Here is a 27,666-nt window from a genome sequence, read left to right as displayed (position 1 = left end):
ATTTGGCAAAGGCTTCTTCAGGGTATATTCAGTTTCATTACCTTGCCTTTGGACTGGAAGACCCTTGACTTAATATTGCTGTGTCAAGAAAAAAACCAACAACTCAAGCAATGCTGCGATAGGTTGCTTCTCTCCTCAGGCAAAGCCCCATAAGTTCCAGAGCATTTTTAGACCACATAGTAAATTTCAGTGACAATCCTGTTTCCCCAGAGAATATGAAAAGGTGGGTGGCTCTGGAGCTGATAAACTTTTCATTAATGGCAGGCATTTCCTACTCAGAGTTTAAGTTGGGTTGGATGTAATAATTGTTTGTGTGCTTCACACTAAATCCTCACTTCAGCATGTTGCATACCTCATCCTTGAAAAGTTCTCTCTCAGCAGAGGTTACTATAACATGAGTATTACATCATAGTACTGTCACATCAATAGTCAGTTTATAATACTCTCACAGAACCAAATAAATTCTATTTCCCTCTTCCTCAGAAGATCTGTAAAAGTTTCATGCCTGCATGTGGTGAACCCAGAAATGGGCAGCCATATTCTGTTCTTCTTAATAACCCAAGTCATTCCCTTCAGAGAAATATGAACCTGGCCCCTGTCTGGAAACATAAACTGCATGCGTTGCTGCAAAACCCAAGAGCTTTTTCTTAGGAACTTCTGCCTTACCACAGCATTTCAGCTTTCCAACAAAATGTCATCACTCCTTTTGGGCTGGTTCTACTTCAACGAAGAAAGATGCTCTCTGCAGATGTCCATTGATTCCCATTAAGGGCTGAACTAAACCACCACATTTATCTGAGGAAATATTTTTGAACTTGGTCCAGTGTTCTATTGCAAAAGGCTAGTCTGTAAAGAAAAATAAACATTTAGAACTCTCTTAGGTGAAAAATACACAAATCTTACCTGGGTAACAGGGAACAAAATTGCCTGAAAGTATCACTTAAAACCTAATGACAAGAAGTTCCGTTTTCAGAAATTAACTAACAAATATAAGCTACCTGTTCCTTTCCATGTGTAACTCAGCAGCTGCATTTCAAAAGCAATTAAAGTTAGTGAGCTATGCTTTGTGGTAGAATCATAAAAACTTAATTGGCATAATTAGTTGTGAGATAGCAAGTGCATCTTCCTGGATAACAACATGTCATCATTTGATAAGAAGAATAATAAATTTAATAAATAAATCAGGGTCCTTCTAATAAGTTAATAAAATAATGAAGTAGAAAGCACACATGTGCAAATAATGAATTATTAGTTTGGGGACTAGATACAGTTGTCTGAGTAAGATGGATGGGGAAGTGGTTTCCTTGAAACTGTCAGCTACGGCTGTTGGCTAAAATTCAGTTTGCAATAGATGGAACAGCCACGCTGCTCTTCGCAGAGCCCGTGTTGCAAATGTTTTCAGCAGGAGCCAGAGTTCCTCTGCAGAGCAGGATGTGCAGCAGCTGAAGAAAAGCAACTTTCCCACCCCCCCCCTTAAACCCTCTGTGTTATTGGTGCTGGGCAAAAAGCAATAAAGATGGACAGAAAAACCCAAGCATGTGTAGCAGGGAGGGAGCTACTGAAATACAGTGTACAAACCAGGCTGCTTGACCCAAATCATTTAGAGGCTAAGACAGGCAGAAAATTATGATTTATTGCAGAAATGACCTTAAGCTCCAACATAGACAAATACACCAGGACAAAAGCTTCTGAGGCATTATTAAGAATCAGTAAATAGAATAATTTTAATTAATGGGTGCCTTTAAAATTAAATTAAATTAATACTGCCAGAGTTATGGAAGGCCTGCATCTCCAGTGGATAAAGCAATAAAAGGAATTCTCTCAGTAAGCAAACACTGAAGGAGATAGTTTTAGGCAGAAATAGAGTAGCAGTGTCCAGCGACCGAGGATGGGCCATAAGCTAGCTCTTGGTTGTAACATCTTTTATCCCCTCACAATGTGTGACCCCATTCATTCCTGCTCTTAATGTATTGTCCGAGATGAAGAATTGCAGGTCAGAGTATGTGCTTGTTGAGTCAGGTCCTAGCAGAGCAGGACCGGGGTTGGAAGGAGCTGTAATCTGATGTATGTCTAGGAACAACTCATCTGTTAGCAGTGCCCAAGGAGATCTTTATCTCCTTTGCAAGCATATAGGGAACAAACTATGGCTACTTGGAAAGCATTCACCTGGCTGTGCACCCCCAATACTTAGACTTCACATCAGTAGAAGGTATAAAGCACAGATCCTTCAGCTCTACAAAAAACCACACGTGGCTCTAGCTTGCACAAATTGCTGGTAAAAGCCTGTGAACACAGAGAAGCCTTACACCCATCTGTTAAGCTGCATAAATATTCACATACACTCCCCACAGTCTCCATTTAGGAGCAATAGGTATTTTGGAACTGAGGTTATCTGATAAAAAAGTACAGTAGTGATGGTCAGCACATGTGTAAATGTGAGAGGTGTGAGACTGAACCTGTTCTTGACCTGCTGCTGGGAACAGCTGTTAAAAGACCAAACCGTGTCTGAAATGTAAAGAGAAGTTAACAGTGAAGCACTTTGAATGTAAGCCACACATTGGTGAGCCTCAGACCAAACAACCCCCTGAAACTAGGCAGGCTGTGATTAGATACTACAGTCAGATGCTCTAAAAGATAATTACAGGAGTAAAGTGGGGCTTTTGTAAAGCTGTTTTCATGGCTATTAGTATCTATGCAGCTGAAAACGGAATGAAATGCAAGGCAGGAATGCACTAGCTGGACAGGTTGCTCTCAGACACAATCTTCCCAGTGGAAAGCTGCAGGACTGGTTCTCCCCTTGTGCTCCACAAGGCACAGAAAGACCACTCTGACCTCAGAAATCCTAGTCTTGACTAAATGTTTTTTACCAGTATAAAAATCCATCAATTTTCATTGCATTGTCACTGATTTACACTAATGCACAGGGGAGGGGAAGCAGTTTCAGTAAGATAATTCGGAGTGACTTGTATCAAGCAAAGACCTGGAGCTAATAAGCCTCCAGCTGAAAACTTTAACTTCATAATATTGCAACATGCAGCAGCTTCCTTATGTCAGTGGCAAGGGCCACAATGTCAGCAGGATCAGACCCAGCACATGGCACATCCATAAGGGGAACGCTCAAGCGGCAGATAGTTGGCAGAATTGCTCTCTGCTTTCCCCCCAGAGCTCCTGGCATGCACACATCAGAGATGTAGTCAGTGTTGTCATGCTCTGGTTATTATCAGGAACAGTTCCTCTGGCTCCTGTAATTTGCATCAAGAACTGCAGATGCCATCAACAGACCAGAGGGAGAGGGATTGTGGAGGTAATCCACAGCCCTCTTCCCCAAGTGTCCTGAGACTACAATCAAGGCTTTTATTACAGAAACCAGAAACTCAGCAAAACTAATTTGTGAAGGTGCTTTTAATAGAACTCAGGAAATTAACTCAAGCTTTCATTACTTTACTTGTGGAAGTGGTTGACTTGGCTGTAGGATGGGTTAACTCTGCCTGTATTCCCAAAGCTGCTGACAATCCAGTTCTGTTTGAATTAGACACTGGTAAGTAGTTTTCAGACAAATCTGTAAGGGGCACAGGTTTGACAATTAAAGGTATTACACTAGTAGGCTTCTGACAGAATGGCTTTTCATATGATCTTTACTTGCTTCCTATGGGCACAGTGGTTTCACCCGAGACTCTTAAGACTGTAGATGGAACTCCAAAATAGACATCTTCTGCTCCTACAAAGCTTTGAAAACATGTGCCTGAATGGGCTCAGGGAAATCAATGTTCTCATTCCTCTGCCTCCAGAAGTTATTACTCTGAACTTACAATCCTTACTCTGGCTTGTTGTCCCATTTCAGATAGCCATCAGAACCCCGATTTCTGGGCTGAAGGATAGTGTTAAGCATTTTTACAGAGTGTATGACTAAAAGCAGACGTAATAGAGGAGAATAGCCTTTAAATGCATGTATTCACAATAAAAGATGCATTGGTGAATGGTTGAGTTAGTGCAGTTAATGAAAAATATCAGAATGTTTCAAAGATTCACTTGACTATTAACTAGGAAATAACAAATATACATGAAATCACAAACAATAGATTCACTTCGCTGTTAAAAATATAAAAGAAGCCCCTTTAAATTATACTAGGCTGAAAACAGGATTCATAATAGAAGCACTGATAGAATCTTAATTATAGAAGCAATTGCACAGACTAAGGTTCTGGCCACCCAATTTAGGAATTAGAATGCAAGTATTTAAGAGGCTTAATAGGCCTGCTACTATTCAGCTGTAGATAGCAGCTGGCTTTGGGAGAACTGCAGCTAGGGATGCTGCAGAAAAAGGATTCATAATGGAGCATAAATTAAGTAATTTTCAACCACTTCATTACATGATATTTGTATGCATTGTCAGTCATTTTTGACCCAAGTGGTTAGCCTAAAATCTGTAGTTTTAGAAATTGCTTACAGTAAGAGGTAATCATGGTGATAATCAAGGATTTGCTGCTGCAATCCTTTTTATTTACCAAGTACATATAAAATGTTATTTTCTTAATAATAAATAATGATTTCATAATAAACAAAAAAGAGAAATGTTTTGCTCACAGAATCCCTTTTGCAGTGTATCTTGAGTGTTCAGTACTTTGTACAGTGATATGTACTATCTCAGTTATAGTTCTGTAATGTGCTTTAAATTCTCTTATTCTTTATCTTAAATTAAGAAGTCACCTACACTTTGCTTTACCTAGAGTTTTTCTAGAACCCCTTATCTAGGGTTCAGACCAAAACATATGTGACATATGACAGTATACATGAACAAAAAAACCTGCCCAAAACAAATGGGCCTACTTCTGAGTTTCCCAAGTCAGATTTTATGCTTTAAGATAAAACAACAGTAAGACAAAAAAGCAAATACCTTGACTGGTTTATCAAAATGCCAGGTTCTGCTGAGGGATGTTTAGAACAGCTGTTGATGAAGACTATCCTGGCAGAAAGCAATACTGGAAAAAAGGCTTATGCTAGAAAACATCTGTATTTAAAAATGGATCATATATTGAATTATTTAGTATCCCATCCTGAATAATGCTCCATTTATTGTACCTGTACCTGCCACAAAGGTTGAAAACCTGGCCCTTTTCTGACAGAAAGTCCAGACCTTTTCTATAGACCTCACAGAGTTATTGCAAACACTCCAAATATTAAGAAATTGCACTTGGCTTTACTGGCTTGACCAGGCCAGTAATGCCAAGTACAATTATTGAGTATCAGGGATAAAGGAAAGGCTTGTTACGGTTTCATCCCCAATATTTCATTTTATAGCTTTGGCCTTTGTAGATTTGAATATCAGAATACAGGAGCAGTTCTAAAATCCGTAAGAAACTGGAACTGCACATGTACCAAAGCACAAATATCAGACAGCTGCCTCTCCTGGAGTCCCTGATGTTTTCTTCTGTATTCCTAAATATGGAACAGTGACCTTCTGAAATTGGCCAGTCTCTAAATGCTGTTGTATGCTACAGATGTGCTATTACTGGGCTTCTACCAGTTTGTCTTGCCTGTGACAGGTGAACAGGGTGAGAAAAGAACACGTATAAAGGTCTTAGGTGGTGTCTCTTTACAGAAAGAAGGAACAAAATACATGTTATCATGAGTAATTTGGGATAAACAGGACAAATACTGCACTCAGATCCCAACACAGGAATGATTTGACCCCATAGGCTACACACATTGTTCACAATACTCCTCTTCCCTGCTCAAGGAGCTCCAGCTCTCTGACAGCTCTCCTATGTGTGCTCATTAGTCACAGAAGGGCATGTTCCTCCATCTTCTGGACAGCTACAAACTAAAGACCATTAGCCTCTTTCCAGCCATTCTTGAAACTATACACTGCTAGCTGAGAGAAAGCAATCTGCTTTAGCCTCCAGAAAGGATCTTTTTAGTCTTTGTTATACTTTGAGTTGTTTTCATCCCTGACGTATTCTTTGAAGGCTTCACAACTGTGTATTTCTTAAGCTATTTTTAATCCCCTGCTTCAGGAAAGAAAACGAACAAACAAACAAAACCTGCAAAACCCACAAAACCTAAACAAACGACACCACCACCACTCAACTCTCTGTCCTTCATCTTTTCTTTTCCTGAGAAGCCTTCGAAATCCTAGTAAGAAGCCACTGTGGTGAGCTGACCCTGGCTGGATGGCAGGTGCCCACCAAGGCCACTCTGTCATTCAACTGTCCTCAGCTGGACAGAGAAAAATATAACGAAAGGCTTGTGGGTCAGGGTAAGGACAGAGGGATCACTCAGCAATTACCACCATGGGCAAAACAATCTCAGCTTGGAGAAAATTAATTTATTACCATGCAAATCAGAGCAGGATAGTAAGAAATAAAACCTAAATCTTAAAACACCTCCCCCCAAGCTGTCCCTTCTTCCTGGGCTTAACTTTACTCTCAAATTCTCTACCTCCTCTGCACCAGAGGTGCAGGGGGATGGGGAATGGGGGTTCTCGTCAGTTCATCATGCATTGTCTCTGCTGCTCCTTCCTCCTTACGGGGAGGACTCCTCACACTCTTCTCCTGCTCCAGCATGGGGTCCCTCCCACAGGAGACAGTCCTCCACAAAATTCTCCAATGTGGGTCCTTCCCATGGGCTGCAGTTTTTCATTAACTGCTCCAGCATGGGTCATCTCCATAGGGTGCAGTCCTTCAGGAACAGACTGCTCGAGTGTGGGTCCCCCAGGGGGTCACAAGTCCTGCCAGCAAACCTGCTCCAGTGTGGGCTACCCATGGGGTCACAGCCTCCTTCGGGCATCCACCTGCCCCAGCGTGGAGTCCTCCATGGGCTGCAAGTAGGTATCTGCTCCACTGTGGACCTCCATGGGCTGCATGGGCACAGCCAGCTTCACCATGGTCTGCACCACAGGCTGCAGGGGAACCTCTGCTCTGGTGCATCTCCTCCCTCTCCTACAATGACCCTGGTGTTTTCAGGGTTGTTTCCCTCACATATTCTCACTCCTCTCTCTCTGGCTGCAATTGCTGTTGCAAAGGGTTTTTTTCCCCGACCTCTTAATTGTGTTATCTCAGAGGCAATACCACCATTGCCGATGGGCTCGGTCTAGGTCAGTGGTGGGTGTCTATTGGAGACAGCTGGCATTGGCTCTATCAGGGGAAGCTTTCATCAGCTTTTCAGTGAAGTCACCTCTGTAGCTCCCTGCTCCCAAAACCTGGCCACACAAGCCCAGAACAGCCACTTGATAGCATTATGCTGTATGTAGAGTTTGCTAAAGCCAGAGTACCTTTCTCTTAACCAGTTGTCACTGGAAGGAACAAACAAAATTTATTAAGAAGAGAGAGAAAGCCTGGGATATAATCAGATCCTATGAGCCTTAGCCATCCCAATGCAGTACCTCATCTTTCTCTCCAAAAACTTGATTTTGTGCCCTCTCACATGTACTAATGAGAACAGCTAGAGGCTGGAGTTGAAGATAATCCTTCCTTTGCTGGCTGAGTGCTTTTGGCACCATTTCTAAAGAGGAGATGCTGCAGGACTTCCTGGGTAAATTAGCAAAACCAAAGAGTTTTAGAAAGAGAAAACATGTCAGAAATTACTTCCACAGCTACTGAGATATGTTAAACTGAATTAAAGTGTATCTTATGACAAGATGCAATGTCTATGGATAGGCATCTATTTCACATGGTTTTCCATTCCACTGCACCCAGATGGAGCTCTCTCTACTTTCTGCAGTGTCTTCAAGGCAGTGGCAGAGGATGTCAACCATGTGTTGAGCTTAAGAATCAAATGAGCAGTTTGCCATCTGAAATCACCGCAATGAAAGCCAAATGACACAGAACAATAATGCTTTTCCATGCTACTGACAAGAATGATTCAATAATCCTCGCTAATGCCACCTGCTCAAATGCTTTCCTCAGCAAGCACAAAGTTTGGGAGACAGGAGCTGGTGAGCCCAGCTGGGTCCGACTAGGATGTGCTGTAATACTTCTTATTTATTTTGAGATGCAATTTACAGATGTCAATGCAATCAACGGGACTGATGTTTTAGTGTAATGTTTCTGTAGCTGCCCCTTTATTCCTGCTGTCACTGGCTGTCCTCTTTCTGTTCTGGGCATCAGAGTCAGGGGGCTTAAGTCCTTCAAGGACCAGAGTAGCTCTTTGAATGCAGGGACTGGCTTTTCTGTTATAACACACTGTGAAGAGAGTGGTGTTATTCGTAACAATGATTCAATCTTGACCATTAGAGGCCTTCTGCTTTCCTACTTGTTGGGGTAGCATTTTACCAGAGAGAAGACAGACACCACCTACCAAGTGTATTTCTTTGAGTGTTTTGTCTTGATATGGCGTCATACCCAGTGAACTATGGGATGTTCCACAGAGCTTTTGTCCTAAGCCCAGGCACTGCTGGAACAAGGGTCTGGGCTGAGAGGCTGCTAAGAAAGATGTGGCAAGGCAACATCAATGATGGGAACAGTTAAATGGCTGAGAAAATTGAATGCAGATGATAATTGGAGAAAATTTGAGACTTTTCCTACTTAAGTCAGCATGAAGGGGAAAAAGTGTGGTCACAATAAAGAGTTTAAGAAACAGAAGCACAAAGGAAATTGCTGTGGCCAGGAAATGAGCAGGGGAAAGGCAGTTTACCCACTGGTTTTGATGGAAGCCACAGAACTGCTTAGAAAAGGAACAAAGAGTGCTGCAAGAGTCAGATATTACAGGCACAGGTGTGCAGTCACAGGTCTACCTGGGAGCAATCCTCAGATCCAGGTCTCAGTGTGAGCTCTGTCCTCACCTGGACACCTGTGTGCACTATTTTCCTGCCCTGGCCTTCCCTCCAGCTGCTTTCTCTCCACCTACTGCTTCTCTTCAGCAACTACTGAAAGCTCAGTAGGAAACACAAAGCCTACTGACTGGGTGCTGTAAGCAAATTTTGATATTGTATTTGGTTCATATTAAAATATTAAATGCAGTGGGACTATTTCTATTACAGATCTCCATTTTGTATAATTTTTAATCCTTGGAGATATTTAAAAGCAATCTGGACATCGTCCCAGACAACCTGCTCTGGGTGGGTCTGTTTGAGCAAAGGACTTGGACAAGATGACCAGTTCATTTATAGAAGTACAGTGCCCACAGTTCTCATACCATTACATACAGCAGTACCACAGCAGCATAGCTGAACAAGTTAAAGTTGTTGGATGTTCAGCCATGAAGTATGAACCTGAAGCGTTAGCTGGAAACCCAGGTGCAGGCTGACATAAAGGATGTAGAGCATCTCCTGTGGTCACCCTGGCTCCGTTCTCCCTCAAGCCAAACTACTTCTTCTGCTGTAGCCACATCCCTTGTACAATCAGAGCAGTGCACCTGGTTCTAGTCCATTAAATTTGGCCCTTATTTTTCTTCGTGTGATTTCACTAAAATTCAATTGAATTCCACCAGGGTGAAGTCATCTCTTTTATTTTTTTTTTTTTTTTTAATGTTAGGTTCTAAACTTCCTCATTTGCACTGTTATATCTTAATCTGTTAAAGAAAGCCACCACCAGATTACAACCTAACTGCATAAATTAGGAATGTAATTTGTTGATGGTTTCCTGTTCTGTTGTTTTTTTTTTTTAACTAGCAATCCCACTAAATCCCAGGAATTACAGTTAACTGCAAAACAATTGCAATCATTACTGAACCAGCTAAAAGCAATTCAGAGGCTGCACCTTCTAAAATGTTACTGAGTCCGGAGACCTCCAAATAATACAGACTCATAATATTATCTGTTATACAATTATGATGTGGCTTACAGAGCATGGATAACTATGAATTGCATGAGATATAGCTTCAACTTATAAAGTCATTAAGAAGTTATCTGTAGTGTGTAACAAAAGAAAGCAAAACCAAATGACTGCCAAAAATCTTTCTAACATTTTATATGTATATGTTTTAGATCTATTATTTTATATTGTTTTCTTTGCTGCTTATAGAATAACTGATCAAGACACTGGGTCTTGTGCAGAGACATATATATACACACACAATCCCCCATGGGAAGATTCTGCATAACTTGCTATATAAAAGGTGTTCAAACAGTAATTGGTATTGATATATTAAAAAAAAAAAAAGGAATTGTGAGTATGACTTGGGTTTGGTGCACAAGAAGCTACCAGATCTCATCTCCCATTCACAACTAGACATAAAAGCCTTATTATGTAATGTAATAGGGAGACAGCCTTCCATTTTTCTAAATTCTTGCTATTGTTTGGTTTAACTGCTGAACAGCTGCCCAGATTGTTGAATCTGCATTTCAGAGAGCACATTAGACTCAAAGCAAGTAGAGACAGGATAATCGGCGCTCATTACTTGCTTCTACAAGTCACTCCAACAGTTTTCTATACAGTATATTTTCCACTGTTTTGCTTTGCCCTTTACCATTTCAAATCATTTTAGTAATGAAACTTGTGTTATTTAGCCTAGGAAACCAACATAGTTTGATAGACATCCACACTATTAGAAAAGTAACCTGATTTAAGATAGCTAAACATAAGAGAACAAAGTGGATTGAGGAAAGCTTTACCTCTGTAAACAATTCTTCTTTGCACCCTTTGCTGGTTGTTGATGGTAAAAAGTGCTTCTAGTGCCTATGGATGTAATGAAAAAACATTACTGCTAGAAAAATCCTGTGCATTTAAAGTTACATAAGTAAGCAGTTAGGAACAGGTAGATATTCACATACATTTCAATGTCAAATCTATTTCTACGAAACAACATACTGTAAGCTAGTATGTATTTCAAACCATATGCAATGAGTGTCAGTATACATTCTGTTATCAAATTATTTCTTGGCTTCTTCTGGTTTTGCCACTTTGTAAATTATTCACTCTGAAGTGTGTTGTATATTTGCTTTTCGCCTGCTGGGCAATTTTACTGTTCTGAGGTTGGACCTGTGTGACTCTTCTTCAGTATACCACCACCCATCATTTTGTCTCTCTTTCCCCTTTCATTTATACCTAAAAGTCAGGGTGTCTGAATTAGTTTTGTTTTCTTGCATCAGGACAATAGCCCAATCTACTCTGTCATTCCAAGAGAGGTATAGAAGACAGATTGGGTAGCCTGGCAGAGCAGCTTCTCTTGTGTACTCTCTCTTCCTTACACACACATATTTGAAAGGATCTGTTGATCCATTCAGTGGAAGGATGAGCAAAATTCAATGCTGGGAAGAGGAATATACAAAGCATAACTTACTTCTAAAATTTTATGGACGTCCTGTAAGTGAAAAATAATTTGGTGTTGCAAGACTAGATATGTACAGCTGTATATTAATTATGCTAATTTAGAAATTATATAGGTAGGTAGACAGGTTCACTACACCAAACTGAGGACATGGCCCCAAGTAGGGGCCATTTATTTGCTGAAGCTCTTTTAATTAATTGCTTTTGCTAAAAGATGAGAGGGGAAGAGGCATTCTTATTGTAAATTCTGAGTATCCAACCAAGTGTCTATGGTGTAATCCAGCAATTTCAGTTCCTTCTTTTGATCACTTCACCAGCTTAATGGAAACAGCTCTGGACTAAGCTACAGAGGAAATGAGTCTCCAGATTCCCCTGAAACCCTCCATTCCACCTCTGGACTGCTTCCAGTACACCAGTAATTATACAATTATAGCAACATTATATACAGAAAATCTACATGAGTTCTGAAGTCATTGAACAATAGTTAAGCATAATTATTTACATTACAGTCACAGAATGTCTTGAGAAAAAAAACAAAACCAAAAAAACCTAAACCCCAAAGTAAAATTAGACTTTTGGGGAAGGCAAAAAGGAGCATTACTGGCCTGGCAGCTCTTTTCGAAGTACTGTTGACGTGTTCAAAGGGAAGATGTTTTGCTGGGTTTTCTTTCAGCTGCAACACTGGTTCTGATGCTGCAATCAGTGTCTGTGTGTACCTGCCTAACAAAGCAGAGGGAGCTGTCTGTTGGCACTTACAACTCTCACTGCTAGGGAGCCAGGTCACAAATTAGCAATCTGTGACTTCTCATCATGCCTTGCAAAAAGACAGGCCTTTTATCCTTGGGAAGATGAGAGAATACACATTGCATTAGTCTCTAAGATGGAGCTTGTAATTAATTTATACCTACAGAATAATTACATCTTGCTAAGTCCGACTAAATAAAAAAATACTGACTGATATGGGGTATTCACAGCAGGAAAACTAAACCTTGTTCTTTTGCAGTGGGGAAAATAAAACCTCTTCTTCAAAAATATGTAGAATAATCGAGGAGCTGCGATGATGCAAAACAGTATAAAGAAATATAATATATTATAATAGCCCTGAAATACAACATAATCAGGTACAAATAACAAACTTTTAAAAAGTGTGACTGAGATAAGCGAATGCACCAAATCATTGCAGCAGCACACCTATCAAGAAATTAAAACAATGGGTTATTAACAGTCATAGTTACAATGAATAAGTAAAAATCATATTTTCCACAAATAGGAAATTCTGCTGTAATCAAAAGAGTTCTTCGGTTCAGCGCTGTCGAACCCAGCATGTGGAAATCTCGCCCCTACTCGTGATACAGTTGAGGGCTATGTTTGTGTGTCCAGTGATTGCCAGGGCCTCATGTGTGGCCAAAGAGTGAGTTAGCTGAGTCAGCCAGCAATGGCCTTTCCTTCAAAGGATGCTCATAGCCAGACAAGGCAGCAAGAAACCACAAAAAACTCAAAGCGATGGAAGTAAAGAGTTCATCAGGTACAATCTAGTCGTCACTAGGCCCACAGGCATAAATGTCAGTCTTATCCTGCAGGCAGCCTTCCCCAAAGTAAAGGAAGAGCCTTAATTGAGTTTAATGGCATTTTTTGCTGGGAAGCATGAAAAGTCCTAATGAACAAGGCAATATGTTGAACAGTGAAATTAATTTATAATACGTGCAATCTTTAGAAGACATAAAACGCACTGACCAACATGACACTGCAGGAGAAATGTCTTACGCCTTTCTCACTTTGCTTTTTAGAGACACTTTCACCTGCCCAGTTTAAAGTTAGCATTCAAGTTTTTATTTTTTGAAGGCAAATACGCTTGCTTTATACACTAGTATTATCTGAACTCTCACTTATGTCACACCAAGCTGATATGGCTTCAAATCAGCTTACACTGTGGTCACAGATGATAAGCTTCTGTAAATCTGAGCTAAAGTAGTTGTACTTATATTTGTTGATTTTGCTTGTAGTGACAGTTTTCTAGGCTTCCTTGAAATGTTAAATTTAGTTTTTCTCCATTTCCTATCACCTGTAATGATCTTACATACTTTTGCTCACACTGTTGTGGCACAACACCTTTCCACGTAAAACAAGGCCAAAAATTTTCACACAGTTAATTCCTGCTTCAAACTGACTGTTATCAGATGAACTAGACTGGTATTCTGTTAAAAGGTATATAAATTCAAGAATTCAACATGATAAAGGTTTAATCATTCATATACATGCTCAACACACACACATGGCGTGATATACTTGTTTGATGTTATTCTTCAAGAATCTTTGCAGATGTCTTAAAGTCCTACAGAAAATGGTCAACATCGTGCAAGACTTCATTTTTTCTAGTACACACTGAGTATGTACATGCATGTGTCCTTGTGGTTTATATCAAGAAATATAAATACACTCACAAATACACATATTAAGTATACTTAGGCAGTCTGAAATAATTACATTCAGATGCTGAACAGATTACCTAACAAATAGAAGAAGTCAGTCAAGGTGTGTAATATTTTTATCTTCAGATTTTTCTGTTATCATTGCTAAACAATGCTCCACTTTTCCTCAGAAGACAGATCTATTAAAACAGAGAACCAGAATTGTTTTTCTTTCTTACCAGGTCTACTTAAAAACTTCTTTTTGCATCTTATATTTTATTCTAACCATAGTTTTAATTCTGCTTTGCCCAGAAGCCTGATTCTTCCAAATACTCTAACGAACCCCAAATCCTCCCATCTTACACAGCCATTCTTCCTTTTAACCTTTGCTTGCAGTCAATGCTTGTGTGTTCTCGTTTTCCTTGTTTCCTCTTCACTAGCTCAGTTCTTGAGTGAGCTATGCTCCCGAGTCATGTATCATCACCCTAAACATAACTGTCACAATCTGCAAATTATAAAACAACTAAGGAAGAAAATCAGGCAGATGTAATTCTGTTGACCACAGCGAGCTGTACTAACTATAAACAGTCTCCTTGTGGTCCTGACATTTTATTGAACATTCTGTATGTAAGGTGAACTTTCCTTAATACTCACACATGAGAACATTCCTTAATACTCACACACGAGAAAATAATCTTCTGCAATTGTTAGTGCTTTACACTATGGTATTTGCATGTTACACTTATGGACTTAATATGTTTCTTTGCAGCATATATTCTCCTCATGCCTAGTTTGCTGCATAGAATTCTCTAACCCAGAAAAAAAACTTAACTCATCCTGCTTGAAGGATGCTCATCCTACCCCAAAGCAACCAAATTTGTTACATACTGTTAAAATCAATGACACTTCTATGGATAATGCCTAAAACGGTAATTAATCAGAAATTGCCTATATAATGAAAGAAATAATTTATACTTTTATGAATTCAAAATGCACTCTTATTTTTCAATATATTTTGTATTAAAAAAAAAAAATTAAAATCCCATAATAGAATAGCAGGTTGCCTCAAAATATGGTCTAGAATCTAAAATTTCAATCACCTTTTTCATGTTATACATTGTATATATCTAATATATATCATGCATGGATAGATAAAGAAATATCATGTGCCAAAAGCTTTGTCACAAAAGCTTTAATTCATACTATAATTAAACAGGGAAAGACTTGTATGTTGCAATTGTTATGCTTCACTCAAGTCCAATTAGGAAGAAAAATAAAATCTTTCCCTGAAATCATGGCATTCTTATAAATTTTACATTTCAATTATTGCATGCTCACACTTAGTTTCTGGTATATTTTAAAATGTCTATGATTCTATATGAAATACATGGATTTTTTTTTTTGTATGTTACTGCATTATGTATAGCCATTTTTTAGATAATTTAAGAATTTCAGTATTTTTTGCCTACGTCAGACTTAAGGTTTCATTCTGTTGTTTTATTAGGAAATAGTCTTTCATTTCTGAGAAATGGAAAGATTGGTTCGTGCAATCAGCAACTATTCTCCCATTGACTTCAGTGATGGCAAGATTAGACTTCCCTTGTACACCTTTACGAAATTATTCTCACAAAACATATTTACTCACAAAATAAAGTTGCCAATCTCACTTATTTGTGTTTCAATTAAAACATTTTTAATATAAAAGACTCCACATTATAATGCTTAATACAATAGTGGCTGAACCCTCATTCAAAGAAAGTCAGCTCTAACTGCAGCCTCTGACTGACTGTCATAAGAATACTCACAGATTTTCTGCTATGCAAACTTCAAATGGTTTGGCAATCAGGCACCCTGTGTCCTGTAGAACCAATTCCACAGTGTAATGTTGTATATCTCTGAGGGTTCCTCTTGCCAGTTCTGTATCATTTCTTGCCAGACAAGCACAGAAGTGCTGAAACATAACGCTATTCAAAACACCTTTAGGCTTGGTCCTGTCACGCGTTCTTCTACACAGAAAAGTGCTTTTTTTTCCAGTCAAGTAGATTTTTGATTGCATAAAATATCTTAGTTCTGATGGCGTATAGATTTAATTGTGCTTAATAAACAAACACTGAGGTTAACCAGCAGCATTGCAAAGCGTACAAAGTTAAGCATGCATTAAAGTCTTCCTGGGAGTAGGACCTGCATTACAAGAAATAAGATTTATAAATAAATCCACTCATTAAATGGCAGGGCTTCTACCAGAAAGGCTTGATCTTACTCTTTTTACCCATTCCAGAGTTCCTGTTTATTTTCTTGGATCGTCTGTGCAAGTTGCACGAGGATTTCAGAAATCACACAAAACACCACACAGAAAGATTTTTAGATTCTCTATTTTTTAGCATTTCTACACAGTACTAAAGTCCTGTCAACCCTATTCAAACTGATCGACGTACAGGGCTTGGGGTTCTTCCACAGCCTGTGTTGGTACAAGCTCACTACCAATTCACAATTAAAACTAAACAGTAGCCTTAGCATTTGCCCTACTGTTTTCAATGTGAGGGATGACATTGTATGGCTTGTGTCTCATATTCTTAAGGAAACAAGAGAGCTCATAAAAATTATATGAGACAAATTAAACAGTTTTAAGACCGACTTTTATTGAAAAATTAAAACTGCATTGCATATCTTCTTTATAACTTCAACATTTCTTAAACCACAAAACAGAGATTCTGTTTAAAAAATCTCTTCATATTTGTAACCATTCAAAAAACAGATTATGCACTTATTCAATGATTATTTAAAATCCTAGGTTATTCCCAAGGCCCCTGGTTTCATCTCTCTGTCATGAATGGTATTATCTATCTTACCTAAAAAGTACCTAAGTACCTTTAATAATACAATGAGAATTTTTATCATTCAAAATCAACAGCTGCTGTTGATTTTTATCCAATGGTCAGTCTTTTCCAAATACATGACATCAGTTAATAAGCACTGCAGCTACATGTTCAGCTAATATCTTGCCTATTGTTAATTTGATCTGAATTCACCCACACAAAATTACAGCGATTGTCAGTGTGATTTTTAAAGTCAAAATTGCTACCTTAGAGTATATTTTAAACCTCAGAAAGACAAAGTTACTTACCTGGAATTGCAATGCTTTTAATTAGACAACACTTTTGTATATCCACACTTCCTGATCTCTCACAGTCAATAGCATATGGATTAAAAAACAGGAAAATTCCAGGTAAGCTTTTGTCTGAGAAGTTGTAACATATTACTCAGATGAAAATTACCTACTGAGAAGAAAACACAGATGAGTTTTCTCACTGATGACTGTAACTACTCTGTTAAAATCAGCTAACCAAGTAATAAACTAATGAACCCTGTGCCTGTGGAAGCAGGTACATGTAATAGGGAAACACTGCAGAGCCTGATATTAGAATTAAAAGCTTTGCAAAAATCCAATTGTGGTATCACCTGTGTCAAGACACAACACTGCAGAAAGGCAAGATAAAATGCAGAAGATAGGAAGATAAGTTTTAAAGCCCCGTCTTTAGAGCAAACACCTCTGTGATAATTGCCTCACTTCTGAAACAAGCAGGAGGAGCTCCATTATTCCCATCTAGCTGCAAACCATCAATTGCGATAGAACCTCTGATGCTTCTGACCTTTGAAACACAGATAATCTATTAAATGAAGAAGCAGACATTTTAGTGAGCAAAACATTGCATATGTGCTGAAGAGATCTAGATCTATTTCTGATTACATCACAAGACTGGCTGTATGAAGGCCAGTAAAGCCATATGATGGTCTTTCCTATAGTTTCACGATCAGTCACATCACGATGATTCTTTTTACCGAGTTTAGATGTTTCTAGGAGACATAATATTTCAAATACAATAAATTATGATTAGAGTATTGAATTATGATCTAGATATGAGATGCATGAGGTTAAAATATTAAGGTAGAGGATTACAGGTAAATTGGGATTTTTAGTAATACTGGTGCTGAAATATCTTGACTAGGGAGATGGAGGAAATCAAAGTCCCACCTAAGAACTGGTTGAAGAAGTGACAAGGAGCATGGTGCTGCTTGTGTGGAAGACATAAAATCACCTTCTGAAGCTAGGTCAGCAGTTACACATCTTTGCAGTGATTATAATAGTTCATATTGTTTCTCATAAAGAACAAGGACTGAAGGAAATCCTTCGATCTTCTGTATCTGCCCTTTGACTAAAATTGTGACAGAGACCAGATTTCAGGCAGAAGCATGTGAACCGAAATGTGACATGTATTTCCTCTTCAAGACAAACCCCTTTCCGTACTCCAAAACCAGCTCGCAATGAGAGGCCCTCTAGTTTTGATGAATGGCAGTTATCTATAAAGAATGGCATTTAATATTATGGAAGCTGGTACTAAAGTCAATGTTCATGCTAACTACTACTGTATTGCAGGCCTCAGGTCACACAGTATGGGTGTTTATATCAAGAAATGTTAAGTATTGAAGACACGGTAAGATATCAGGGTTATAGTTAAGGAAAACTGAGGTTCAAGATCAAGAAGGCAAGAAACCAACTACACCGTCTCGAGTAAAATAAGCTAAGGAAAGAAATACTGTACTGGTTAGATCGCTGGGGGGTTTCCTGACATAAAAGTAACGATGTAGATAATATTTTGACAGTCATAGTCATTAATCTAAAGGGCAGTGACAAATTTATAATAATTTTTAGATTAAACTCAAGTTCAAGAAAAAGTTTTACAGAAGGCTACAGAAGAGAGATAAGCAACAGTCCTGTGAAAAGTTGTGCTGTATGATATGGCATTTACCATGACAGCTTCTTCCTTCTGTCTGTCCTGACCCAGCCAAAGATGTGAGACAGCATCCTCAGAAGACAAAGAGTGGGACCTGCAGCACGGAAATCTTTCCTGGCTGTACCTGTCCTTCCACAGGACTGAAGGGGCCAGAGAGGCTGCAAAAACTGCATGACATTGCTGCATTTCACAGAATGTTTCTAAAATAATTTATTACTAATTTGGGGGAGAAAAAAACAATGGAAAAAAACCCAGTTAATTACTGACTTTCATAGAAGACAGTCACAGAATCATGTATTAATAGATTTGAAATTAGCATGTTCCATTGATCACCATGACAGTAACTCAGCAGACATAGGATTATTGAATCTTCATTTTGTTCCACTACTCTGCTTCTAGTATGGAGTTTTCCACTCGGTGGTATTGATTATCTAATGATTAAAGCTGAACAAGCTGCAGATGACTCCGGTGTCTATACTTTGAAAAGTCTAGCCAGTTTAAATTGTTGTGACAAGCCAGATGTATTTAGATTCTGAGATTACTTTTGATTTTATTTTATAAGCTCCAAACACATTTCACTAAAAGAATTATCTGGTTAAAACTCCCACAGAAATGCTATAGACCTCCAGGAATCTTCCCACAGAATTTAGTTATAATGGTCATAGAGATTAGTTCTGAAGTAAAACTCAAAAACAGGGGCCTCAGTTAGCAACCAATATTCACTAGAAAAGCATTCAGAACACTGAACAGACAGTCTGACACTACAATAAATACAACTGAAAATTCTAATAGACTAAAGGGATCTCATAATTTGACAGTTTATACACAATGTTAGAATTCCTTATATTCAGTAAAGTTATCTGTAAGTTATTATTTTAAGGGCACTGGGATTTAAATGAAAGTGTCAACTAATATTTTTTCTATTTTTTTCTTTGGCTCACAAAGACACTAAAATACCATTAACATTATATAGAACTTCAATAATATATAAATAGGATACATTACAAATGGAAGAAAATACAAGACAATTCTTCAGCATGGTAAATCTCTGCATATAAATAAGCAAATATTTCATAAACCTACAGTTCAACAGTTATCTTGCTGTAAAACTATTACATTTAAATCCTTTTACACAAAGTCATTTAACAATAATATACACAATCTACACAAATTAACCTCTAAAAATACAGCAATAATATACCTGTTACAATGACTTGGCTACTATTATCCCCTGATGTGACACTAAAGGGGAAATACATGTATTTTACTTGAAGGTGCTGTTAGGGATTGCTGTTCTGTATGTGAGAGAAGCACCAACAATAAGATTTAATACTGTTATACATTTTCTTTAGCTCCTAAGAATCTACATATTAGAAATGTTTCTATATGTCTGTTTTTACCTGGCAGAAAAATCTGTAGCACATTATCCACATCGTTAGTTGTTGAAGGAAAAGTTAATTCTCTTAAAGTGGAAAACATGCTGTGGCTTAGATCTAAGTTTATAACCACTTTATATATATATATATATGTATGTATATATATATATAATTTTATATATATATATATTTATTTATACTGTACATATATACTGTGCAGAGTTCTTAATTTGCTATTTTAGTACTTATTAATTTCCTGCTGACTACAATAAACAAGACCAATGTAAGGGTCAATAGTACTTCAACTTCAAGATAATACATTTTCCCTCGGTAATATGATCTACCAACACATATATGTTTCAGTAGCCTATAGCTGTTTTTTTTCAGGATGCCTTAGGAGACTAGAACTTACAGAAAGATAATTTCCTTAAAACATGTTCTGCAGAACTGGGTTTAAAAAATAGCCAGTGCTGGGAAACAGTGAATTAGAGAAATAAATAATTCAACCACTGTACTACAGCTCCTGCCCCAACCTCTCTATCTCCTCAATGAGGAAGTCAATGTCAGACTTAGTTGCTGCTGGGTTTGAGATGACCATTCGGAAGAAGTTGACTTTATCGCCCTGAGGCTGATATCCAACCATGGTAGTACCTGACTCCATCATCAGTGCTTTGATTTTCGGTGCCACCTTTATCATTAAAAAAAAAAAGACAGAGAGAAAAGTAATTAAAAAATTTATCCTTTCTTTGTAAGTCTCAACATTTCTTAACCTGGAAAAAAAGAAATGGACAGATCAGAAAGGCACTATTTTTTATAAAAAAGATCTGCAAGAAAAATGTTTGAAAAACTTAATATGTAGGATTGGATCCTTAAAGGAAAATTGACAATAACATACATCTTTTTTATTAAGAGACTGATAGCGTCCTAGGGTATTCACTATGTAATAATTTTATATATTAAATATACATGTCATTTCTCTGTGTTGAAGATTTTTGTCACAAATAAATGTTTTCTGTCTTTTTATGAAAACCTACTCCTGAACCACCTTTTGGAGGGTAATGGGTGTTTTCAAGGAGAATATTATCTATTGTCAAAGTAATTTTTGGGGGGAGGGAAGGGGGAATGATGGAAATCTTTCAACATGATCTATGTCAGAAAGAATATTTTCTGTTAACATAAGCCATGGAAACCTTCCATTAGTTTTGCAGTACTGTGCATTTGCTTCTATCTCACTTCCCCACTTTAATTTACGAGGAGTAGTGTCCTGACAAACTTAATATTTGGTATCGACTCAGCACAGTTTAGCCATCCAGACCTTTTTTTTCCTGCTCTAGGCTCTGCTAGCCAAGGTCAGATATCTGGCTCTCTTACTGTTTTGTAGGATGCTTTATAATGTTCTCTGACATTTAATACGGTCAAATCAAACATTTCATCTTTCTTCCCAGCCTTATCTATCTTCCTCCTTTTTTTTTTTTTTTTTTTTTTTTTTTGCAATTTCTTTATCTAACATGCCACTGGGTTGACCCAGGAATTTCTATTCTTTTCTTTTCTCTTTTCTCAGTGATGCAGACAAAACCCGCTACAAAAACTCCAAATCTGCCCATTCTTCTCCCTTCCCAAACAGAAAAAAATTGTTATTCACAGTATCACAGTATGTTTGGGATTGGAAGGGACCTCAAAAGATCATCTAGTCCAATCCCCCTGCTGGAGCAGGAACGCCTAGGTGAGGTCGCACAGGAACATGTCCAGGCGGGTTTTCAATGTCTCCAGAGAAGGAGACTCCACAACCTCCCTGGGCAGCCTGTTCCAGTGTCTGTCACCCTCATTGTGAAGAAGTTTTTTCTCAAATTTAAGCAGAACCTCTTGTGTTCCAGCTTGATCCCATTACCCCTTGTCCTATCATTGTTTGCCACTGAGAAGAGCCTGGCTCCATCCTCACGGCTTATTCATTTTGACAACTACAAAATCTTTTGTCTCCTGAATGTATTTCATTCTACTTCTGTCTGTCTAAAGTGCTATTACAAAATTAATCTATTTCACTTCCCTCAAGTCCTAAGTTGAGCAATACTTTTCCTGGTGGTGCCTCTATGATGTCTTCACTTTCCTCTACCATTTCTTCAAATAAATATATCCTGAAGTCCTCCAAAGGGTATTCATTTTCACTGAAATGCATTAATGCATGGCTAACCAAGCACATTTAAAACCAAAATAAAGACCTGAGAACTTACACATTTTCATGTCCTATATCTCTCCCATCATTTTCAAATAACTACCCTTCTGTTTCTCTTGCTGATATGCTGTCCTGTTCAAACAGGACTGGGATATCTTTGTGTCTAGCTGCTTTTTAAAGATTCATAACACTTTTTGGAGAATGGAAGTGGTACCAAACAAAGAATAACTGAATACGTTCTTATCTGATTCCTTGGGGGACACATCACTTCAACCTCAGCATAAATAGGAGACAAAGGTGAACAAATATTAATGTCAAGGTCATAATAAGAAACTGGAGAGCTGATGTCCCAGAATTTGCAACATGTGTCAACACACAGATATTTTTAATGAACAGAATACTTTGGGTCGAAAGAGTAGACTATATTTTTGCATCTAACATAAGCCACGTACCCTGTGTAACTTTTCTCTTCTCTCATCACAGTCTGGCATACCCCTGAGACTTGGCGGAATATACCAAAAACAGACATTTGTGTGCTCTGGCTGCAAAAAGAACCAGACACATGCATCAATAAACAAAATAATATAGATCAATCACACACTAACGGCTAGTAAGTAGTATATTTTAGCACAGACATGGAAGACAAAATATAGTATCAACTTTTGTTGTTCTGTGTGTTAAAACAAAATAAATGGATTACAGTATTGTTGGTTTAATCTGCTGTTTTAGATTCCCTACACACTGTCCCACTTGCAACGTTTTAGGGTGCTAATGAAGTGCAAATACTTTTCACCTCCATGCAGATGTACGAGGAACTTTTTTCTAGGATCACAGCAAGGGCAATTTTCTTCTTCTTAGTAAATGGAGAAACTAAGCATATTTGTTATTCTATCAACCAAGAGCTTATGCAGTGACACTAGCAACAGAACATACAGCAAAAATAGCATATTATTAGTTTTGTATGTTATAATGTGGAATCTCAGCATGAGTAGATTGTATTAAGGTAGTCTTCATGCCCTAAACTGAAGTCCTCTACAGAAGACAAGAGATATCTGACACTTATGGCATAAAACCATGTGCACTTGGCCAAAAAACTGCTCAGAAGCCAACAACCATGTAGTTCTTCAGAAAATAGGAGCAGTTTTGCATGGCTTGCTTGAATAACTGGGAGAAGTGTGAAGACTGTCTTTGAAATTCCACACAGATTTGGTTCTTTCACACAGGTCAAATGAAAGAAAACTTACCTCCCCTTCAAAAACCATCTCAAATTCTTCTCTATTTTTTATTTTAGTGTAGAGATATTCTGCCAGCTCCAGGCATTTGTTGATCTGATTTTCAAAACCTACTGTACCCTGTTTTAAAAAGAAAGTATTAATTATATGGTCGTTTTTCTTCCTCCGATGCAATCGTTTTCATATGGGTTTCACTCTTAAATATTTTCAGTCAGAAAACATTTAGCAGTAATTTAAAAGTAAAGTAAATCAACACTACAAAAAGTGGTTAAATGTGGCCTAACTGTAATCACCACTTGGTTTTGGTCTTTTTTTGAGATAATTTATCATGATAATAACAAGGACTTTTGATATTTTTAATAGATAATTTTTAGGTCTTCTTTAAAATCAGTTTCCAAAAATATTATTAAGTCTAAGCTTCCTAGCTCTTGCTGAAAGGCTGGGAACATGGAATGTGAGCTCGGTTGAAAGGGTAAGGGTTGGGAAGTAATTAATTTTCTCTGAACAGTTGGTTAGAAATTTGCATTTAAAAAAGTCAGCAAACAAAAGCTTGCAATATGTTAGTGAAAAGTCATTTGCCTACCCACTGATCTTTTGTCATATCTGATTTGTTTTGAAAAATCATAATCCCAGAAAAATAGATTAATGTTAATGTTGTTTGTTTGTTGGTTTGGTTTGCTTTTGTTGGTTGGTTTTTATTGTTTTTTGGGGTTTTTTTTAAGTACATTTTGTACATGGATGAAGAAGAAAGACAAGTACGTTCTTAAGTTATTGCATATTTGGGATACGTTCTTTGTACTGAATAAAACAACTGAAGGTGAAGTCACAAGAATACTTCTGGACGTAGACCGTATATTTCTATTATGAGGACAGGAGGATGATGACTCATGGTGGCTAATGCTGAAGGAAATATTTCCACAGCTCCTAATGTTTGCTTTTCTTAATGTTTTTTGTAATATAATAATGCAATTTGCTAGAAACAGGTTCTACCCAATACCTCAGAGAACTCAGGTCCAAGAAATAGGAATCTATGTCAAAATCAAAGGAAAATCCAAACTAACTAATATCTGGATAAATTTAAATTCCAGATATACAGATCAACCTAGCAGTTTTAATCTATATTATTTTTAAGGAATTACCTCCAAAAATATCCTACTTTTGAATTTTAAATATGACCTGTATCCATTTTGGTTCCCACTGCATTTTTTTTCTTTATTGTGAAATGCTCTGCTTCTTCAGTGAGTCAGTTTAACAGGTGAATATAACAGCAGAGGTAGAATCGCCATGCTAGTTTTAATAAAATGCATTTGGCTGGTATTTAGGAAAACTTTTGGTCCATACTTTAATGGAGTCTGCAGTCAGCACTTAGTAATTAGAATCAGAAAAAACACATTACAAAATTCTTAGTCACAGTCCGATTCTAATGTGTCACAAGCAGTTTCATGTTACTGGGTTATGGTACCAAAATTATTTATTTTGGAGGAAGAACTGAGTCTGAACTGAAATGTACTGGTAATCAAACCTGTGATCTTAACTAAAGTAATTGTTATAAGTATGTTGTGTTGTGTTTCTTTTCTGAAGTACTCTTTAAAATTAACAATGACAACTCTGCATTCTGTTTAAAAGTAACTCTGCATCTGAAGTTCTGTTACTTTCTTCCCTCAAACCTCAATATCGAGGAAATCTACAAGAAAACATCTTTTATCATTGCATGTTATTTACTATTGCTGTTTAACGCTCACACAGACTGAACACTGTTTTATGATTTTACATTTTGCCATTAGACTTCATCTCAGTTTTATTAAAAAAATAGTAAACTGTGGACAGGTTACCCAACTGAATTGCCATTTTGTCAGCAGAGGAGCAAGAAGAATAGCAATAAGATAACTCCAGATAAAGAAATACAAATGAAATGTGTTTTCTTGACTACAGGGATCCTCATCTTGTGAACACGTAAGCCTGCACATAAGCCCATGCTTAAATTCAGCCATCCAGGCATACCACAGTGGTGCCAGGGAATCGACTGTTAAATCATCGGTTGGGCAAGGATTTTTAAGAAAAAGGCTTTATTTTCAAAGATGCTTATATAATCTATGCATTAAAACACGATGTTCAAAGGACCCTTATAAGTCATCAAGTCTATTCTGCTGCTACTGCAAGTAATCTGTTGTAAAATACATACGTAAGTGCATAGAAGCACAACAAAACACCATTTTGGTGTCTTGCCCTCACTGGACTCATCCTGTGACTTAAACCTTTCTTTTAATTTCCATCTGAATTTATTGATGCTAACATTGTTCTACAACTAAAATGGCTCTTTTTTGACTTAATACTCAGATACCTTTGTGTTTAGAGATTGTAATTACACAAACATTTATGTTTTTAAAAAGTGTTCCATTACATGAGAATTTTAAATAAATACATTTCTGTTTTTTGAGGTGACCGTTCATTATTTACCTTTGCCTTCCACATCAACCAGAATTTGAAAATGTCCACATGTCGACCACACTGTATTGCCTTATCTCCGGTGTCGTAGGATACATCATACTGTTTGTCTTGTTGGAAGAGATAGCCTGCACACATTTGATTGCAGCCTTGAAGTATACCCTGTAATGAAAAAATGTACTTATTTGACTTATATGGCATATATGCATATGAAACTCTATGCATTAATAACATATAAAAAAACTTATTTCAAATATATACAGAAGAATTGTTCTTTAATGGGCCAAATTATAAAATATTGACCTTGTTTTATAAACCGGGACCAGAAAAATAATTTCAAAGGCTAAGATGGTTCTCTTAAGAGTTTCTTGGTAGTCATATGGTCCTACAAACCCACATACCCATACCTGAAAAAACATCAGTTTAATTTGGCTTCTTAGTTTTTGATACTAACTTTGTCCACCTCACCTTGTAAGGCTATGTTCTTAAGACTTAAATGTTTGATGTGTTAAATTACACACTAGAATTACACACTGTGCTCTCTCAGTGCAGCAGGTAGAAAGAGAAATTGAAAAAAAAGTGTAATTGAAGGTTTCAACTCTATATATCATCCAGCTTTTTGACAGTTAACATGAGAGATAAGTGTAAGTACAAATGATCTAAACCAGACATTTTTGCTTGCAGACCAACAGAAACCTAGAAACCTACAGATCACTGGTAAACATCTTTGAGGAAAACACAGAGGAGCAAATTTCTGTGTGTTACACAGTAGTCTTACACATGCGACATTTCTAAAATGCCTTGTATCTCCTTTAGAGTTCATTAGTGGTCCTCTGAAGATGCTCAAAGACACTGAAATATCTGACAAATACAAAAAAAACGAAGTTCTCATATAGAGCATAAAAAATGCTGCCAAAATCCTGCACTAGTTAGCATGATAAGTATGCATGCCACTAAATAATGGCTACTGCTTCCTTTCAATAGAAGTCAAAATGTTTTATAAAGGGAAATAAATGCTGCTGTCTTCAGTTTTGAGATGGGCCACCTGGAAGAGCAATGGCAGACCTAGGGCTGGCACCCACAACTCCTACATCCCAGTTCTATGCGCAGGGACCACTTCTTCAACCAACCTCTTCTAGTAGCAATTGACATGTCAGAAATTAGTAAACAATAAAATCAGTCCTATCCACAGATAACGTGACATTTTTTAAAATAATGTAAGGAAAATTCACATCACTTTAAAGAATTAAGATGCTGGTCTTGCTTTTATTGATAACAATGAAGACTCTAGAAGAAGGCCTAAAATACATAGGGAGTCATAATAAAAGCAGCATGGCTTCCTTTCAACAGAACTGAGAAACTTTAAAACCACTGTGTAAGGTAAGAAACTTGCTTTATATTTAAGCAGTTCAGACTGCGACCCATTAATTAGACCAAGGGTGTATGTTCAGTATATCATAGAAACAAAGGGGCAGATGCTCAGTTGAAGTGAATTAGCACGACCCTAGTGTTGTTATTAGAATATACAAAGATTCAACAGCTAAAGATCCAACCTGTAGTAAGTCTACAGCTTTCAAAAAAAAAAACCCAAAACAAACAAAGCCAGAAAACAACTTCGTTGTAGATCTACACAATTATTCCTTCCAAAAGAAGTATTGAAATGGAATGGATTTTGCACTACCATCTTAAAAAGTAGGGCTTGATATTTATATATTTTTTTAACTGCTTAATTATGAAATATAAGGCAGACCTTCTCCCGGACAAGAATAGCAGAACACTGTAACAACACTCCCATCATCTTGTGTGGATTCCAGGTGACGGAGTTGGCTCTGCAAAAAAATTACACATTCACATAGATCTGCAAAATAGAAACTTAATCTGAAGCAGCCACCTTTGTTTTCTGCTTTCAGCTGGAAATGTACAGAGTTTTGCCCACGATGATTTCTCTGGGTATTACTACTGTTTCAAAAGTGTCTTCTTTCCCAGCTATATTGTCCAGGAAATTATTTTTTTGTGTGTTAGCATTGCAATGCCAGAC

The 27,666-nt window shown here is 37.5% G+C and overlaps 1 protein-coding gene and 1 long non-coding RNA gene across 3 annotated transcripts in view; both read right to left on the bottom strand.

The window, feature by feature from the left end:
* Positions 1-666: 666 nt before the first annotated feature.
* LOC110360887 (uncharacterized) lies at positions 667-15,549 on the bottom strand. Its single transcript, XR_002417103.2, has 4 exons — positions 15,418-15,549; positions 13,711-13,812; positions 10,550-10,613; positions 667-846 (listed from the first exon to the last, which is right to left on the bottom strand). It is a non-coding gene; the product is annotated as an uncharacterized LOC110360887 (long non-coding RNA).
* A 3,380-nt stretch (positions 15,550-18,929) lies between these two features.
* The window catches only part of GAD1 (glutamate decarboxylase 1), a 32,217-nt gene continuing 23,480 nt past the window's right edge, over positions 18,930-27,666 (bottom strand). The window contains exons 13-17 of one of the 2 annotated variants that reach the window (XM_065068677.1): positions 27,379-27,457; positions 25,641-25,790; positions 23,196-23,303; positions 22,404-22,493; positions 18,930-20,469 (exon numbers count right to left, since the gene is read on the bottom strand). In XM_065068677.1, the coding sequence (XP_064924749.1) occupies positions 20,296-20,469; positions 22,404-22,493; positions 23,196-23,303; positions 25,641-25,790; positions 27,379-27,457 (601 nt within the window). In that variant the 3' untranslated portion in view covers positions 18,930-20,295. 2 annotated transcript variants of the gene reach the window in all.

The sequence above is a fragment of the Columba livia genome, chromosome 7 (assembly GCF_036013475.1).
Source record: "Columba livia isolate bColLiv1 breed racing homer chromosome 7, bColLiv1.pat.W.v2, whole genome shotgun sequence".
NCBI lineage: Eukaryota > Metazoa > Chordata > Aves > Columbiformes > Columbidae > Columba > Columba livia.
Note: the sequence above shows the minus strand (reverse complement) of the source record. Positions and strands in the feature narration are given on the sequence as shown.